General features: G+C 38.1%; 1 protein-coding gene across 1 annotated transcript in view; it reads right to left on the bottom strand.

Annotated features, from left to right (window-relative positions):
* DEG2 (DEGP protease 2) overlaps positions 1–13,328 on the bottom strand; it is a 77,179-nt gene extending 63,851 nt beyond the window's left edge. The window contains exons 1-3 of the mRNA XM_088976725.1: positions 12,932–13,328; positions 12,002–12,175; positions 4,657–4,710 (exon numbers count right to left, since the gene is read on the bottom strand). Coding sequence (XP_088832851.1) covers positions 4,657–4,710; positions 12,002–12,175; positions 12,932–13,126 — 423 coding nt within the window. The 5' untranslated portion in view covers positions 13,127–13,328. The remainder of the gene's footprint in view (positions 1–4,656; positions 4,711–12,001; positions 12,176–12,931) is intronic.
* Between the last annotated feature and the right edge of the window lie 3,156 nt (positions 13,329–16,484).

Here is a 16,484-nt window from a genome sequence, read left to right as displayed (position 1 = left end):
GAAGAGAAAAGTTTTTTTTTTTTTTAGTGCCTCCATTTCCTGGTTCATAGCATCCTTCAATGAGGGAACTGCACTGCCTCAGTAACATTGGGAGGGATAAAAACACAATCAATAGAAGAGACATAGGCACAATAAGAGGGTGACAAAGTATCAATAAGAGACATAGTTTGAGATAGGATACTTAGCACATGTCCATCTTGCTTTACAAATTGCAATAGGAAGGTTGATATCAGAATCTACAAGAGGAGGCTCAATAATAGATTCAACACAGGCATCGAAAATAGGAAGAGGTTCAAAATCCAAATGACCTGAGTCCAGGAGGTCAAATTGTAATTGGCATTCAATCTCTAGAGTCGTCCTCTTTCTTCATCTAATGAACCATTGATGCCAAGACCGAGGAATAGGAGGAGACAAAGGAGGAGGCACGGGAGGAGGACTACTACGACCACAGGGAGGAGGAGAAGAAGGATTGACAGCACCAATTGCAGGAATTGGCATACAAAAGGGAGTCCGATCTTCACTAACATCCTCCCCCTGAAGAGAAGGACGAGAGACAGAAAAGGGAGTAGACTCAAAGAACGTGACATCTTTGGACACATACCCTTTTCCAAAACAAGGGTCATAACAATGATACCCCTTTTGGACTGAAAAATATCCCAAGAAGACACACTTGATAGACTTTGGATCAAATTTCAGCCTAAAAGGACTCATGTCATGGACGAAGCAAACACACTCAAAAACCTTGGGAGGAAGATGGAATGTATCCTCATCAGGAAAAAGAAGTTGATGAGGAGACTAGAGATGCAGGCTTCGCGAGGAAAGTCTATTAATAAGATATATAGTTGTTTGAGCAGCATCCCCCCAAAACCGAGTTTGACATGCATCTGGAATAACAAGCCTCTGGCAACTTCAATCACATGTCTGTTTTTCCTCTATGATACCCCATTTTGTTGGGAAGTATGAGGGAAAAAACTCTAGTGAATCACTCCTTTTTCTTCAAGGAAGGTTTGTAAGTGCTTCTCAAAGTACTCCTTGGTGTTGTCAGATCTAATAATCTTAATCTTCTTCTCAAACTGTGTCTCCACCATACTAAAGAAGCCTTTCACAATTGAAGGAACTTCATCCCGGCTCTTCATCAAATACAACCAAGTATACTGCAAGTCATCATCAACAAGGAGAATGAAATATTTGTAGCCACCCATACATGGAATGGAATAAGGTCCCCAAACATCAATATGTATTAAATGAAAAGCAACATTACTTCTTTTGTTACTTGCAAAAACTTCAAGGAAAGACACATGCCCAAGACGATGATGCCACAATTTCAATTGACTTAGTTTCTCATCATGACAAGACACTGATTGACACATCAACCCAAACATTGGAGACTGATCAAGAAGATAAACTCCATTGGCTTCATGTCCACTAGCAATCGTCTTCCCCACACTCAGGTCCTGAAAGACACAATGAGATGGAGAGAAGGCTGCAGAGCAATTAGGAGACTTTGTAAGAGAACTAACAGATAAGAGATTTCTATGCAATTGTGGAACATGGAGTACAGAGTTCGAAGAAAGGCTATTGGTAAGTTTAACTTCACCCAAACCCAATATTGGGGTTTGGGATCCATCAGCAATGGTAATCATACCTTTCCCTGAAAAAAGTCTATAAGTGGTAAAGTAGGAAGGCATACCAGTCATATGATTACTGGTTCCTATGTCAATTATCCAAGAGCTAGAGGGTGGGACATGACATGCAAGTGCAGTACCTGCTTTTGCAAAGGCACTAGAAGAAGCATTTCAACCAGTAGATGTAGGCAACCCACTCTTTTCAAGATGGAGTAAGATGCCTCTCAATTTTTCTATCACATCAGAGGTGCCATGAGTAGATACCGGAGTAGAGGATTTCCCTCAAGCATGTTAGTCTGAGAATCGTGATTTGCAATAGCAACATGAGCATTTACTTTCTTTCTAGTTTTAAACTTCTCAGGTTTCAGGTGGGGATATAGTTTCCAGCATCTATCCTTGGTATGCTTCAGCTTCTTACAATATTCACAAAATACCTCTTCATGTTTACCAAAACTCTGCTTAGGCTTTGTGGACACAAGTGCAATGTGCTCACCTACAAACACTTGCATCAAAGCATTCCTCCTACTCTCTTCATTCTATACAAGAGAATATGATGTGGAGAGTGACAAAATATCAGCACTAAGGATGTGTTGCCCAGTGAAGTCATAATCAGCATTCAGCCCGGCAAGAAAATCGAAAACTCGAGGTTTTTCAATGTACTTCCTATATTGTTCAGCATCAACAGGATCTTTCCACTCCAAAGCCTCAAGATGATCAATTTCTTCCCAAATTGATTGTAAGGAGGAGAAATACATGGCCACTGATTTCTCCCCCTATCGCATATTACAGGCTTCTCTTCGCAATTGATAGATTCTAGCAGTGTTTTTCGCTTGAGAATAAGTTGTAATTAGTTTGTCCCAAATATCTTTAGCTGTTGGAAGGAACATATAGTTACAGGCGATGTGTGGCTGCATAGAGCATACAAGCCATGACATAACCACCAGATTATCCTGCTCCCATTTGAAATAGAGTGGAACTTCAGGCTTCAGCTTAGCTTCCTTACCGGTAATAAATCCGAGTTTACCTCTTCCACCGATTGTAAGCTTGGCTGGTCGAGACCATTCAACAAAATTTGTCCCCATCAAGTTTTACAATAGTAATCTGTCCTCTGGCATTGTCATTGTTTCCCGGGAGAACATAGGTAAGTACACGGGTGTCTTTGCATTAATCCATTGATCACAGCCCCTCCAAAAAAAAAATCTCACCAGCTCCACAGCCTTCCAACAACAGCTGAACTCCCAAACACCTTTTCCACAAGGTTAGACACGAGTTACAGCAAAAAAAACCCAGGGGTTTACCACGACTCAAAACAAGAGGTTTTAGCAGTAACCAATCCACCATACGAGAATGCAAGCCCTAAATTCCAGATCTGGATTTTTCGCCAATTTTCATCCAAAAAATCCAAAACAACTTCAAACCACCGTGAAACCTATACCAAAATTACCCTAAAATCAGGGCGAATCAGCAACCATGGATCAAGATATCTTTTGACAGCCATTTGAAGTGTCTGAAATCATTCCTTAGGTGCCAAGTCACTTCTCCCCCGTTTTTTTAACGCAATGCACAACTGTTCTCAAGTCACTTTCAATAATCAGTCTTTTGATACCCAATTCTTTGGTTTTTTTCAACCTCATAAACTGCTGCCAATAATTCTGATCTAATCATATCACCTTGCTCAACTGACCCTGAATACAAAGCAAGTATGTTTCCTCCCTCATCCAGTCATCCCTAATTACCCTTCCAATACCTAAGGGCTAAGGGGCCCAGATTGCCCACATAACTACCATCAAAATTCAACTTCTTCCAACCACAATTTGGGGGTGACCACTCCACAGAAAGTTTTTGTCTTCTGGAAGAAGAATCAGCCATTGCACCCCTGAAAAAGTCTTCAACCTTAAGTCTGAGAAGAGATTCAAGGTTTTAGCCCAATGTTCCACTCTTAAAGTTACAACCTCTAGCAAAGCTTCCTTACTCCTTTCTTTGTCTTCCAAAATTCTTAAGTTCCTTTCTTCCCAAATTATCCAGACCACTGTTGCCCTAGTACATCTTCACATTATCCTACCCTTCCTTTTAGTGCAACTAAAAGCATAAGAGTTAAAGTGCTAAACAACCCTTCCAATCTGTCAGGAGGGGACCACCTACAACCAAAAAGTGAAGAAAACCAATCCCAAATAAAGCCAAGGGACAAGAGATTAAGAGATGAAGAGCAATCTCACTATTCAACTTACATAAGAAGCACCAGCTGGGGGATAATCACCACTTTGGTCTTTTCCTTTGAAGCAAATCATAAGTATTAAAACAACCATGAAATACTTCCCAACAAAAAGCATGGACTTTTGGAGGAATAGGGAAAAACCAAACTTCCTTTACAAGAAATGAAGGAGAGGGGAGGTAGCTATAGGGGATCTAAAAAGACTTACAAGAGAACAACCTTTAGACCTTTTCTAACCTAAGCAATCCATGTCTTTAGTCCAATCACCTATTAAACCCTTTTAGACTCATCCCTTGGCCATTCAATTTTCTATGTCATGGTATCAGAGCAAGTGATCCTACATCATAGGATCAAACAATGCTTTAAGAAAGAGGAAAAACTGGACTTATCATTTGATTAGGACCATCCTCGATGTAGGAAATTGCCTAGGAGGCCCAAAGTTGCATAATACACACCACCATGTTTGTGCCCCATGTGACAGTACCCAAAGTAGAGTTGAGATGGGTGTTTTTGCCTTTCTGATTTGGAGTAGCTGAGTATATTTGGGATTTAGGTGGTGGTGCAAGAGGTTGCTTCTCGTTAATAGAGAGGTCTGTATTTGGAGTAGTATGGCTCATGGCTAGTTTGTGGAATGTGGTAATAAATTCTCCTTTTTAATGAGTAATAAATTCTATTTTTATTTATTACAAAAATAATAATTATGTGAAGGAATATGGCTTTGCAGCTTTGAACTACTTATTAAAACGAAAGGAATAGAACAGGTAAAATTCATAGCCATCAGCAAGCAGCAATCTTTATAATATATATTCCAGGCCATACCTTGACGACAGCATTAAGAAAAGCTGCATCTTGAAGATCTCCTGTGTCTTTAACCTGAAAACACGGCATTGTTTCCCACCTTCAATGCTTCTCCACATATAGATAAAGGAAGAGACATGTGCACAATAGACCCAAACTACAAATTAGTTCCCCCCCCCCTCCAGATTGATTGCAGGAATGACAAATCACAAATAATTGTCATCTAAATGAATGGCTTCACAGTAATCAGCTATCACACAATCAACAATAGTTATTCATTTTGGTGGTTCAGTAAGACAGCCTTGATTCAATAATAACATGAAATATTAAATATATCCACATGGACAAATAAAAAACATGACCAAGTTTGTCATAATTGCTCTTCAGTTAGGAAGAGAAAAGTAACTGGTATGGTGAAGTTGGGGTTCAACCAATTATCAACTTTTGGATGGTAATACAGCCATGGGACTCCTAGTTAATGGGGTAGTTAATGGTTTTTTCCCAACTAGTAGGGGTTTGAGACAAGGTGATCCCATGTCACCTTTCCTATTCACTCTAGTTGTCGACGCTTTTAGTAGACTCCTCTCAGAAGCGGATAGAGCTGGGTCTTTAAGAGGGTGGAGAATAGGTAGAGTTTCAGTTACCCATCTTCAATTTGTAGATGACATAATAATCTTTTGTGAAAGTTGTGATCTGATGGAGGTAAGGAGTCTGAAGGATTTAATAATTCACTTTGAGAGGGCCTCAAATTTGAAGATAAATTTTGAGAAGAGCTGTGTTGTGAGAATAAATTTGAACAGAGAGGAGATGGAGTCTATAGCAGCCTCTTTAAAATGCACTTGATCTCAATGACCTTTATCCTACCTAGGACTTCCCTTAGGTGCAAATCCAAAGGAAAGTAGGTTTTGAAACCTGGTGGTGGAAAATTTCGAGAAAAGATTGGCAACTTGGAAGAAAAATTATATTTCCTTGGGGGGTAGAGTTACTTTGATTAAGGCAGCTTTTGCCAACTTGACATTATTATACTTCCTGTCAGTCTTTAGTTCCTAAAAGGGAGGCAAAGAGGTTGGAAAAACTGATGAGGGTCTTCTTATGGGAAGCTAGGGAAGAAAAAAAAAGATCACTTGATTAGGTAGGTGTTGGAAAACGTGGGGTTACTGGTTCAGATCTGAAAATAGAATTGTATATATTCCTAGGATTGTGGAAGGATTGATTTAGAAAGTTTTTTCTTTCTATTTGTGTACTTTCTATTTTCTCTTCTTTCTATTTTTTCTTCTTTCTATTTTTCTTTCTTTCTATTTATTGCAGTAGCTTACTGTATAAATATGCCCATTGGCAATAGAATGAAACATATCAGTATTCTACCATTCCAAAACATGGTATCAGAGCTCTAGGTTTGTCAACCTTGAGATTTTTTCGGCCTTCATTGCTAGTTTTTTGTGTTTTTCTCTTCTGGCCTTCAGTGTTGATCTGTAACCAGGAGTGTTCGTTTATTCTCCTTTCCTGCTGGCCTTATTTTTCATTCATTAACAATGTCCGACATGACTGCAACAAGTGCTCCCATCCAAACCGATGAAGGAGCAACAAATTCTCATCCTCACACTGGTGATTTGCAGAATATTCAGGCAACATATAGACTGAATGGCCAGAATTACTTGAAGTGGTCACAACTAGTGCGTACCTATTTGAAGGGAAAAGGAAAAATTAGTCACCTCCTTGGATCAGGACCAGGTTTCGGAGAAGAAGATTGGACTTGCTAAGGAAAGAGAAGGACTCTACTACTTTGAAACAACCAGCAAATCATCTCACATTGTTATGCATGTCACACATGAGTCATTCTTATCTACCTCCAATAAAGATTTAATTTGGCGTCATCATTTCCGTTTTGGTCATCCTTCATTTCCTATTTTAAAAACAATGCTTCCTTCCTTGTTTAAAGGAATTGATGTTGAAACCTTTCATTGTGATGTTTGTGAACTTGCTAAGCACAAAAGGGTTTCTTTCCCAATCAGCAATAAAAGATCTTCAACTCCTTTTTATTTGATTCATTCGGATATATGGGGCCCTTCTCAAATTCCCAACATTAATGGTTCTAGATGGTTCATCACCTTTATTGATGATTGCACTAGGGTCACATGGATTTTTCTTCTTAAGTCTAAATCCGATGTGGGTACGACTCTTCCCAACTTTCATAACATGGTCCAAACTCAGTTTGGTGTGAGAATTAAAAGGTTTCGATCTAATAATGCTACAGATTATTTTAATCAGAATTTGCCCCCATTTTTTCAGAAAGAAGGCATTGTGCATGAATCCTCCTGTGTTAACACTCCCCAACAGAATGGGGTAGCTGAGAGAAAAAAAATGGCCATCTTTTGCAAACCACCTGAGCCTTTCTCTTTCAAAATCAGGTGCCAAAACAATATTGGGGGGAAGTTGTCCTTACTGCTGCCTACACCATAAATAGACTACCATCTAAAGTTCTTGACAACCAAAGCCCAATACAAGTCCTTTCTCAATTTTACCCTGATATTCGAGCCTCAAATAATCTCACACCAAGAATTTTTTGCTGCACTGCCTTTGTTCATGTCCATAATAAGGGAAAATTAGACCCACGAGCAATCAGGTGTGTCTTCTTGGGATATTCCCCAAATCAAAAAGGTTATAAATGTTATCATCCAGCCACCAAAAAATTCTACACCTCCATCGATGTCACATTTGAGGAAGGAAAATCTTTTTTCACTCAACCTTATCTTCAAGGGGAGCCCTCATTAATGGAAGACAAGGCCTCGGATCTACTCTCCCTAGATGTATTACCCTCCTCACAGACATTCAATCGTCAAGAATCACATCCCTCTGAGTCACATTCCTCTGAGCCCCACATTCCCGAGTCTCAACAAGAGTCAAACAACCCGACCATTGAACCAAATTCGGACACTGTTAACCCCACGAATGATGTGCATGATGATGTGAGATATATGCAGGTTTACTCGAGGAGGAAAAATCCAGATCCTCAACTTGTGCAAGTCCAAGATTCAACTCCTAATCCTAGAACTGAGGGATGCTTAGAACCTGAACCTACACCTTCACAGTCTGAGTATGAGTATGACCTACCTATTGCACTGAGAAAAGGAACCAGAGAATGTACCAAACGTCCATTGTACCCTTTAGCCAAATATGTATCATTCCAAAGATTCTCTAAATCCCATAAAAGTTTTCTAGCCAGCCTTAACACCACTCCAATTCCTAATACTCTAGCCGAGGCACTTTCTAATAAGGAGTGGAGAAAAGCCATGAGAGTGGAAATGGAGGCATTAGAAAAAAACAACACATGGAAAGTTGTGGATCTACCAAGAAACAAGAAGACGGTAGGTTGTAAATGGGTGTTCACAATTAAGTACAAATCTGATGGGTCATTAGAAAGGTACAAAGCACGCCTGGTAGCCAAGGGATATACACAGACTTATGGGGTAGATTATCATAAGACTTTTGCCCCATTAGCTAAAATGAATACAGTAAGGGTGTTACTGTCGTTGGCTGCTAATTGGGATTTGCAACAGTTTGATGTAAAAAATGTGTTTCTCCATGGTGATCTAGAAGAGGAGATATACATGGACATTCCACCGGGTTTTGGAGAAAGCATTAAAGGGAACAAAGTTTGTCGGTTAAAGAAAGCACTATACGGTCTCAAACAATCTCCGAGAGCATGGTTTGGAAGGTTTACGAAGGTAATGCTGAGTACAGGTTACAAGCAAAGCCAAGGTGACCACACATTGTTTATCAAACACACAGCCTAAGGGGGAGTTACCGCACTATTAGTCTATGTGGATGATATAATCGTTACTGGGAATGATAAAAAGGAGAAGGAAGGAAGGTTTACGAAGGTAATGCTGAGTACAGGTTACAAGCAAAGCCAAGGTGACCACACATTGTTTATCAAACACACAGCCTAAGGGGGAGTTACCGCACTATTAGTCTATGTGGATGATATAATCGTTACTGGGAATGATAAAAAGGAGAAGGAAGCATTGAAAAACTGCCTTGCCAGAGAATTTGAGATAAAAGACTTGGGGAGACTAAAGTATTTTCTCGGAATTGAAGTTGCACATTCTAAACAAGGCATCTTTATCTCTCAACAAAAGTATGTTGTTGATCTTTCGAGAGAAACAGAAAATATGGCATGTAAACCAGCTTCCACGCCTATAGATCCCAATCATAAACTTGGAGAAGCCAACAAGGACGCAAGTGTAGACAAGGAGATGTTCTAAAGACTAGATGGAAAACTCATTTATCTTGCACATACACAACCGTATATTGCATATGTTGTAAGTGTAATAAGTCAGTTTATGCATAATCCTAAAGAAGTTCATCTGCAGGCTGCTCATCGAATTCTGCACTATTTGAAAGCCAATCCAGGAAAAGGAATTTTATTCAGAAGATAGACGGTCCACTTCTGGTTACTGTACCTTATTAGGAGGAAACTTAGTCACTTGGAATAAGAAGCAAAATGTAATGGCTCGGTCAAGTGCAGAGGCAGAATTCAGGGCTATGGCACAAGGAGTGTGTGAATTACTCTGGTTGAAGATAATTTTAGAAGACCTGAAGATTCCACGAGAAGAGCCTATGAAACTAAATTGTGACAACAAGTCAGCCATCAATATTGCTCACAATCTTGTTCAACATGACAGGACGAAGCACATCGAAATTTATTGACACTTAATAAAAGAGAAACTAGACAGCAAGTTGATTTGCACTCTCTATGTGTCTACAAAAGGACAACTGTCCGATGTACTTACTAAAGGGCTCAATAGTACAGACTTTCGGAGAATTATAGCCAAGCTGGGAATGGAGGATCTCTATTCACCAGCTTGAGGGGGAGTGTTGGAAAACATGGGGTTACTGGTTCAGATCTGAAAATAGAATTGTATATATTCCTAGGATTGTGGAAGGATTAATTTAGAAAGTTTTTTCTTTCTATTTCTTTCTTTCTATTTTTGTACTTTCTATTTTCTCTTCTTTCTATTTTTTCTTCTTTCTATTTTTCTTTCTTTCTATTTATTGCAGTAGCTTACTGTATAAATATGCCCATTGGCAATAGAATGAAACATATCAGTATTCTACCATTCCAAAACAGTAGGAGGTGGTGAGTCGAAGCAAAAAATAAATAAAAATGAGGCCTAGGCTTAGGGAATGTAGTGAGTGAGAATAAAGCTCTTTTAGGTAAGTGGCTTTGGAGGTGGCCCCTAGAGAGGGAGAGGTTGTGACATGAAGTAGTGAAGAGTATCCATGGCTGTTTTGGATCAGGCTAGGATGAAGACATATCCTGAAGGGCTTTGCTCACAACACCCTGGAAGGCTATTTCTGGTATTCTTCCTAAATTCCTCAGGTTGTAAGGTATGATGTTTGTCCTACAAACTCTGTTCTTTTTTGGGAAGATATTTGGGTGAGCACTCAACCCCTAAAAGACCATTTCCCTTCTCTCTATTTCATCTCCCTCTTTAAAAAGAAGCCCATTTCATGATTCCTCCCCCCCCCCCAGTTCTCCCTTTGGATTTAAACTAGGATTTTGGGTTTCGAAGAGGATTAAGGGATGAAGAATTTTCTTGTGTTTTAGAGCTCTTGTTGCTTCTAGACTCGGTGTGTTTGGACCCCCCCCCCTTGTGCATCTTTCTTTAAATCCCGGTTGGCTCCTTCACTTGTGCATCTTTCTTTAGATCCCTTTGCTCCAACCCCTCCTCTCAGGTCTTCCCCATTAAAGAGGTCTGAACAAGGCCAATACCCCCTAAAATAGCAGTGTTTTGTTGGGAAGCCTATTATGGTAAGATCAATATTGTGGAAAATTTGCAAAAGAAGAAACCTTATATGTGTTTGTCCCCAAATTGGTGCTTTATGTGTAAAGTGAAGGGTGAGGACTGTAACCATTTGTTGATATTGTGCTCTTTTGCTGCCAATATTTGGAACTAGGTTGTTTCGTTATTTGGGTGCAAGTGGAACTTGCTTTCCGAAGTAAATTTGTTGTTCACTCCGTTTGCCTTTGGGAGAATGACAAAAAGAGGGAAGCTAATGTGGAAATGTATCAGAGCTGCTACCTTGTGGACGTTATGGGAGGAGAGAAATGCTAGAATATTTTTAAGGAAAGAAGTCTTGTTGAAATCAAGGAGTACATAATGACAAGGACAACCTCGTGGCTGAAATCTTCACACTTGTTGGCGGTTTACTCCTTTGATGACTTAAGGAGAAATTGGGAAGCAGTGGCTTCTACAGTATCCACAAAGAACAAACCATGAGTTGAATGGAAACCCCCACCGGATGGAGTGGTAAATTTGAATTTTGATGGTAGATGCCAAGGTAACCCAGGGCCATCCGGAATAGGATGGATTCTGAGAGACAAAGACAGCAACATGTTGTCTTTATTTTCAGGACCAGCGGGTGTTGGTGATTTTGTAAGGGCCGAGATACTAACATCAGTGCAAGGTATACAGCTGGCCAGTCAACTTGGAGTGAACAATTTGATAGTAGAAGGGGATTCTGAGGTAGTAGTGGGATGGCTGACAAGTCCAGAAACAGCTTGTTGGGGCTACAGAGATCTGTTAAAGAAAGTTAAATGGCTGACAAGAAATATGACAGTCAGGGTTCAGTGGGTCGGCAGATCAGCAAATGCAATGGCTGATTCTCTAGCCAAGCAAAGGGTATCAAGGAGAGATCTATTTTGGGATACCTTGTAATTGTGTTTCATGCTTGTGTATGTTTAGTGCTTATGGTTCAGTCCTTGGGGGAGGTAACACCTCGTGCCTCCTCCTAGGCTGACTGTACTTTCTTTATTTGAATTGATAAAACTACTCTCACTTATCAAAAAAAGAAATACAGCCATGGGACTCATAACAATTCTAATATAGTAAACATAGTTCTAATAAAATAAGAATCGTTATTTACACATGCAGTGAATAAATAACTTCAATTTGGAATTATTTGAACCTTTCAAAAACAATGAAAAGTTCAAGTCTAATCATATACATGGAAGGTAAGAGATGATATACCTCTAGCTATATCATGAGCAATAGAGTAAAACAACCAATCATCAATTGTGTTTACAAATGTGATTTTAGAGAATTCTATAACGACTATAATGCAAACATTCTTGTTATGTTGGAGGGGGTAGAAAGAGAGAAAGTAAGATGCCTATCAAAACCAACTTGTTCTCCTACTTCATGTGTTATTTATATATTAAATAATGCGGTGAATGGCAACAAAGTTCATTTATGTTCCATAAACTCATCACAAAAATTGCTTGTTGAACAATAAAGAAACATTAAGACACTAGGAAAGATAGCATAACAATAGCTTGTTGAGGGGATGCCAGTTATCATGCCTGTTGTTCTTTAAGATCATATGCAGACCCCTTCTTGTCTTTTCTCTGTGTGCCAATTGATTTAAAAACTGTTGGTTGAGATCGACTCTTATTTCCTCCACTGTCATTTGGAGGCAAATATGACATTTCATTCTTTGATCTAGCAGGAAATCTCTTTCTAGAAATGACTTCCATCTGAACTTGCATATGCAAGTTTTAAAAAGAACAAATTAGACAATTAAAATATTGTTCTGGTAAAAATGCAATATTGCAGAAAAAAACAATAATAATAATTTGACAATAGAAAAAAAAAAAAAGATTAAAACTAGTGAATTTTCACAAATGAGATGCATTTACTATGCAATTAACCAATGACATCCCATTATTCATAATTAAACCATTTCAATAAATCACTATAACATTGTTCCAACATTGAGAAGCCACTTTCGTTATTGACATAAAATAAATAAATAAATTTGATTTAATTTACAACTTCTATTGTCATGCGAATGATGAATGTCAGCTCCGTTCTAAATGATAACTTTTCTGTTCAAGCACGGTGGAAAAAGATACTCCGTTTTGATGTGGTCTACAAGCACCCCGATAGATGAAGGAAAAAATAGTTCGGGAATAACTGAGTAATAACGTCATCTCAGCTGAACCCAGAAAGAAAAAGCATATTGACCAATAAACAAAAAAAAAAAAAATCATTTGTTGGTTAATCACAGAATCAGAATAGTACAACATTGGCTTATATGTATTGATTCTGTGCGAATATTTATAAACTAAATCAACACATAATCCTTAAATGCTCGAAGAGAATAATTAAGAATAATACAAATAAAAAAAAAAACAGATTCACATTTCGCGAAATTATCAGATAAAAGACCTCCATTGGTATATAAGCGAAGCATGAGTAATGAGTAGTGAAAAATGAGGTTTATAGTTCACCTTTTCTCTGGCTTTCCCTGTAGGAAAGCAGTCTTTCTTCAAGGCTCTTCGTTTCAAATGCACGTCTTTATTCATATCTAAAGAAATGGTTCTCCGCAAAGTGGCAAAGCGGCAGTTAAAAATAGATGACGGGGTAGGACAGGTTTCCGTGATTCTGAACATGGAGAACGAGCAACTAGCTGTTCCCATCGCCATTGAAGAGATGAGAACAGTTAATTAAAACGAACAAATAAAAGGCGATGAGTTTAGAGCCGAGAGAGTGAGCGCGAATATAGTAAGGAAGTGTAGGCAGTCAATAATCAATATCACCTTATCCTCTCGAATTTAGATTTTTTGATTTAAGCGTTGGGACGCCTCAATGCCTTGATATCTTACTAGGAATGATCCCCTATTAAGTACGGGGCAAGAGCTATGTATCTTTGGTTTTTTTTTTATAATAAATATCATTTTATTTGAAATTCACTGTATTTAATAATTATATTAATTTTAAATAATTAATTAAACCAGATTTAATGTATATACATTATAAAAGTTCTTATAACGAATTTTTATTTGAATTAATAAATTGAGTTGCAAATAATATGGCCCTCACATCCCTTTTGGAGTTTATATTTTTTTACATGTAGTCATGTGTCTCAAGTTATTTTTGGAGCGAATCCATTTTTTTATGGATAGTTGTGTGCATAAAGCTATACTTTTTTTTTCTAACATTAGAACTAACTATTCATTATTTTATGATAATATGTAAAGACATGTGTGAGGAATAAAACTTCTATTTAATCCAATAAGGGGTGAATTAGGGTATAAAAAAAGGACATATTCGAGATTAGTACCTGTTGAGAATGGTTATATATGGGTGTTTTGGTCTTTTCTCCTTTCTTATATTCTCTCATTATTTGGGCATCCAAATAAGGGCCTTCTTGTAATTATAATTTTTTCAAATTATAAAGTAAACTTTTGAGGGTGTGACAATGAACAACACACCTCTCCACACACTATTCTCTTCTTTCTCTCCTTGTTCCTCCCCTTCTTCGCCATCTTATTCGTCTTCTTCTTTTCTTCTTTCTTTTTCTCTCTTGAAACTCAAGTTTCTGCAACCTGGTATCAGAGCGAGTAGAAGCATCTGAAATTGGTTCTCTGTTGGTCTGTGGTCTCCGACCCAAAGGCGAACTACTAGCATCAAATAGCCACCGGATAACGCCAGCAGTCCGTACAGGTGTCAACAGCAGTCTATGAAACCAATACAATTTGATTCGCCCTGATTTTAGAAAAATTTTGGTATGACTCTTGTCATTATATGACACTTTTATTATTTTTGGTGGATTTTCAAGGAGAAAATCACAAAAATTCCATATTTAATGTAGAGCCAAGTACAACAAGTTTAATGATTTTTTTTCTTTTGTAAAACCTAGACCACTCAGGTCTTTTCTCAATTTGGGATTGATGAGAAGTGGTCTCGTAATTTTATGAGCACTGTGTGATTTTTGGGAGATTTTTTTTCTCCCTCTATTTTGCTGCAAACCTAGTTTTTTGGGTCTTCCTTTGGTTCTTAACCACATGGTAACCTAGTTTTTGGGTCTAGAACATCAGTTAAAATATTGGGGGTCCTTTTTGGTTGGTGAAAATGTGTCTTGTTATAATATGGAATCATCTAAGGACTTTCATATGGTTCTCGGCGTGCTCCCGAAAACTACAAATATTTTCAATGGTATGATAACCACTGTTAAATTGGATGGAACTAATTTTTTAGAGTGGTCCCAACCTGCTAAATTTACCATTACTGGGAGGGGTCAACTGGGATTCATGACAGGAAGGGAAGGGAAGTGAAGTCGAGTCCTAAATACCCAAAATTTGCAAGGTGGGAACAGAACAACTCCCTTGTTATGTTATGGTTGATTTGCTCAATCAACCTCATATTGCCTGAAATTATATGTTTCTATCTGCTAAGGATATCCAGGATATGGTAGTTGCTACTTATTCCCAAGTTAACAATACTACTAGAGTGTATCAGCTTTAGAGGGAAGCTTGCAGTATGCCTCAAGGGGAGAGATATGTTGCCATATATTTCTCTTCTCTATAGTATATCTGGGAAGAAATTGATCACTTGAAAGCTCTAGTTTGGAAGGACCCTGAAGATGGTGAGTAGTATCGGAAGTACATAGAGAAGAATAAAATCTTTGATTTTTGGCTAGCTTAAACCCAAAGTTTGATTTCACCAAACAACACATTCTTAATGCAGGCATTGTCTCTCTTGTTGCTGCTTACTCTCTTGTACAAGGGGAAGAAAGTCGAAGAACCACCATGATGTAATCCTCTGTGAGTGATCATTATGCCTTTATGTCATCTCAACCCAATCAAAAGACTAGCAAACATACCATTGTAGAGAACGTCGATGATGTTATTTGTGAGTACTGCAAAAAGCTAATACACACCAAACAAAGGTATTGGAAGCTCAACCCTCATATAAAACCAGAGAAATACAAAACTGGAAAGAAGGGCAATGCTCACTTGGTTACAGTTGGTAATGATATTCAGCCTTCAGATGTGCTTAACTCCTTTGATGTGATGGACAAACTCAGGAATATATTGTTGAAGTTAGAGAATGGTGGTACATCCTTCTCATCTGGTTTTGGACTTAGTAATCTATCTAGTTCATATGCCAAGATAGGTACTGCACTTTCTTGTCCCACCTCTTTTAGCCATGGATTGTAAACTCTGGGGCCAGTGTCCATATGACTGGTATGCCTTCACATTTTACCTCATATAAGTTAACCCTGGGGAAAAGGCAAGACTATTGTTGCTGATGGATCTAAGACCCCAATCTCGGGTCAGGGTGAAGTCAAAATCACTAATAACACTTCTCTTGACTCTATTCTACATGTGCCCCAACTACAAAAAAAAAAAATTATTGTCTATTAATTCTCTAACAAAATCCCACAATTGCTCAGTGACATTTTTTCCCACCCATTGTGTTTTTTATGACCTGAGCATGGGGAAGACAATTGAAAGTGGGCATGAAATAGATAGAGTCTACCTCCTAATGGGACCTTCAAAGTATGGATTGTCAAGCCAAACTAAGTATTGTTTAATGAGAATATGAGTCTTGAAATTATGACATTGTCACCTTGGTCATATGTTTGTTAATTCAGTCATGTTTTTGTTTTCAAACTTGTTTGATTCTGTATCCAAATTGGATTTTGAATGTGGAGTTTGGCATTTATCCAAACAATATAGAAAACATGTGTTTTTGCAAACATTAAAAGAAGTAATGTTGCTTTCCACTTGATCCATACTGATATTTATAGCCCATATGTTGTCTCCTGTATGGGGGGTATAAATATTTCATTCTCTTTGTTGATAACTGCAATCGATTTACATGGCTTTACTTAATGAAAAGTAGAGATAAAGTTCTTATGATTGTTGAAAATTTCATGAATATGGTCGAGACACATTTTGTGAAATGAGTTAAGATAATAAGATCTGACAATGCCAAAGAATATTTTAAATATCACTTGCATAGATTTCTCGAATACAGGGTCACCATTCACCAAAG

This window comes from Nelumbo lutea, chromosome 3 (assembly GCF_056320005.1).
Source record: "Nelumbo lutea isolate HS-2025 chromosome 3, American lotus-T2T, whole genome shotgun sequence".
NCBI lineage: Eukaryota > Viridiplantae > Streptophyta > Magnoliopsida > Proteales > Nelumbonaceae > Nelumbo > Nelumbo lutea.
Note: the sequence above shows the minus strand (reverse complement) of the source record. Positions and strands in the feature narration are given on the sequence as shown.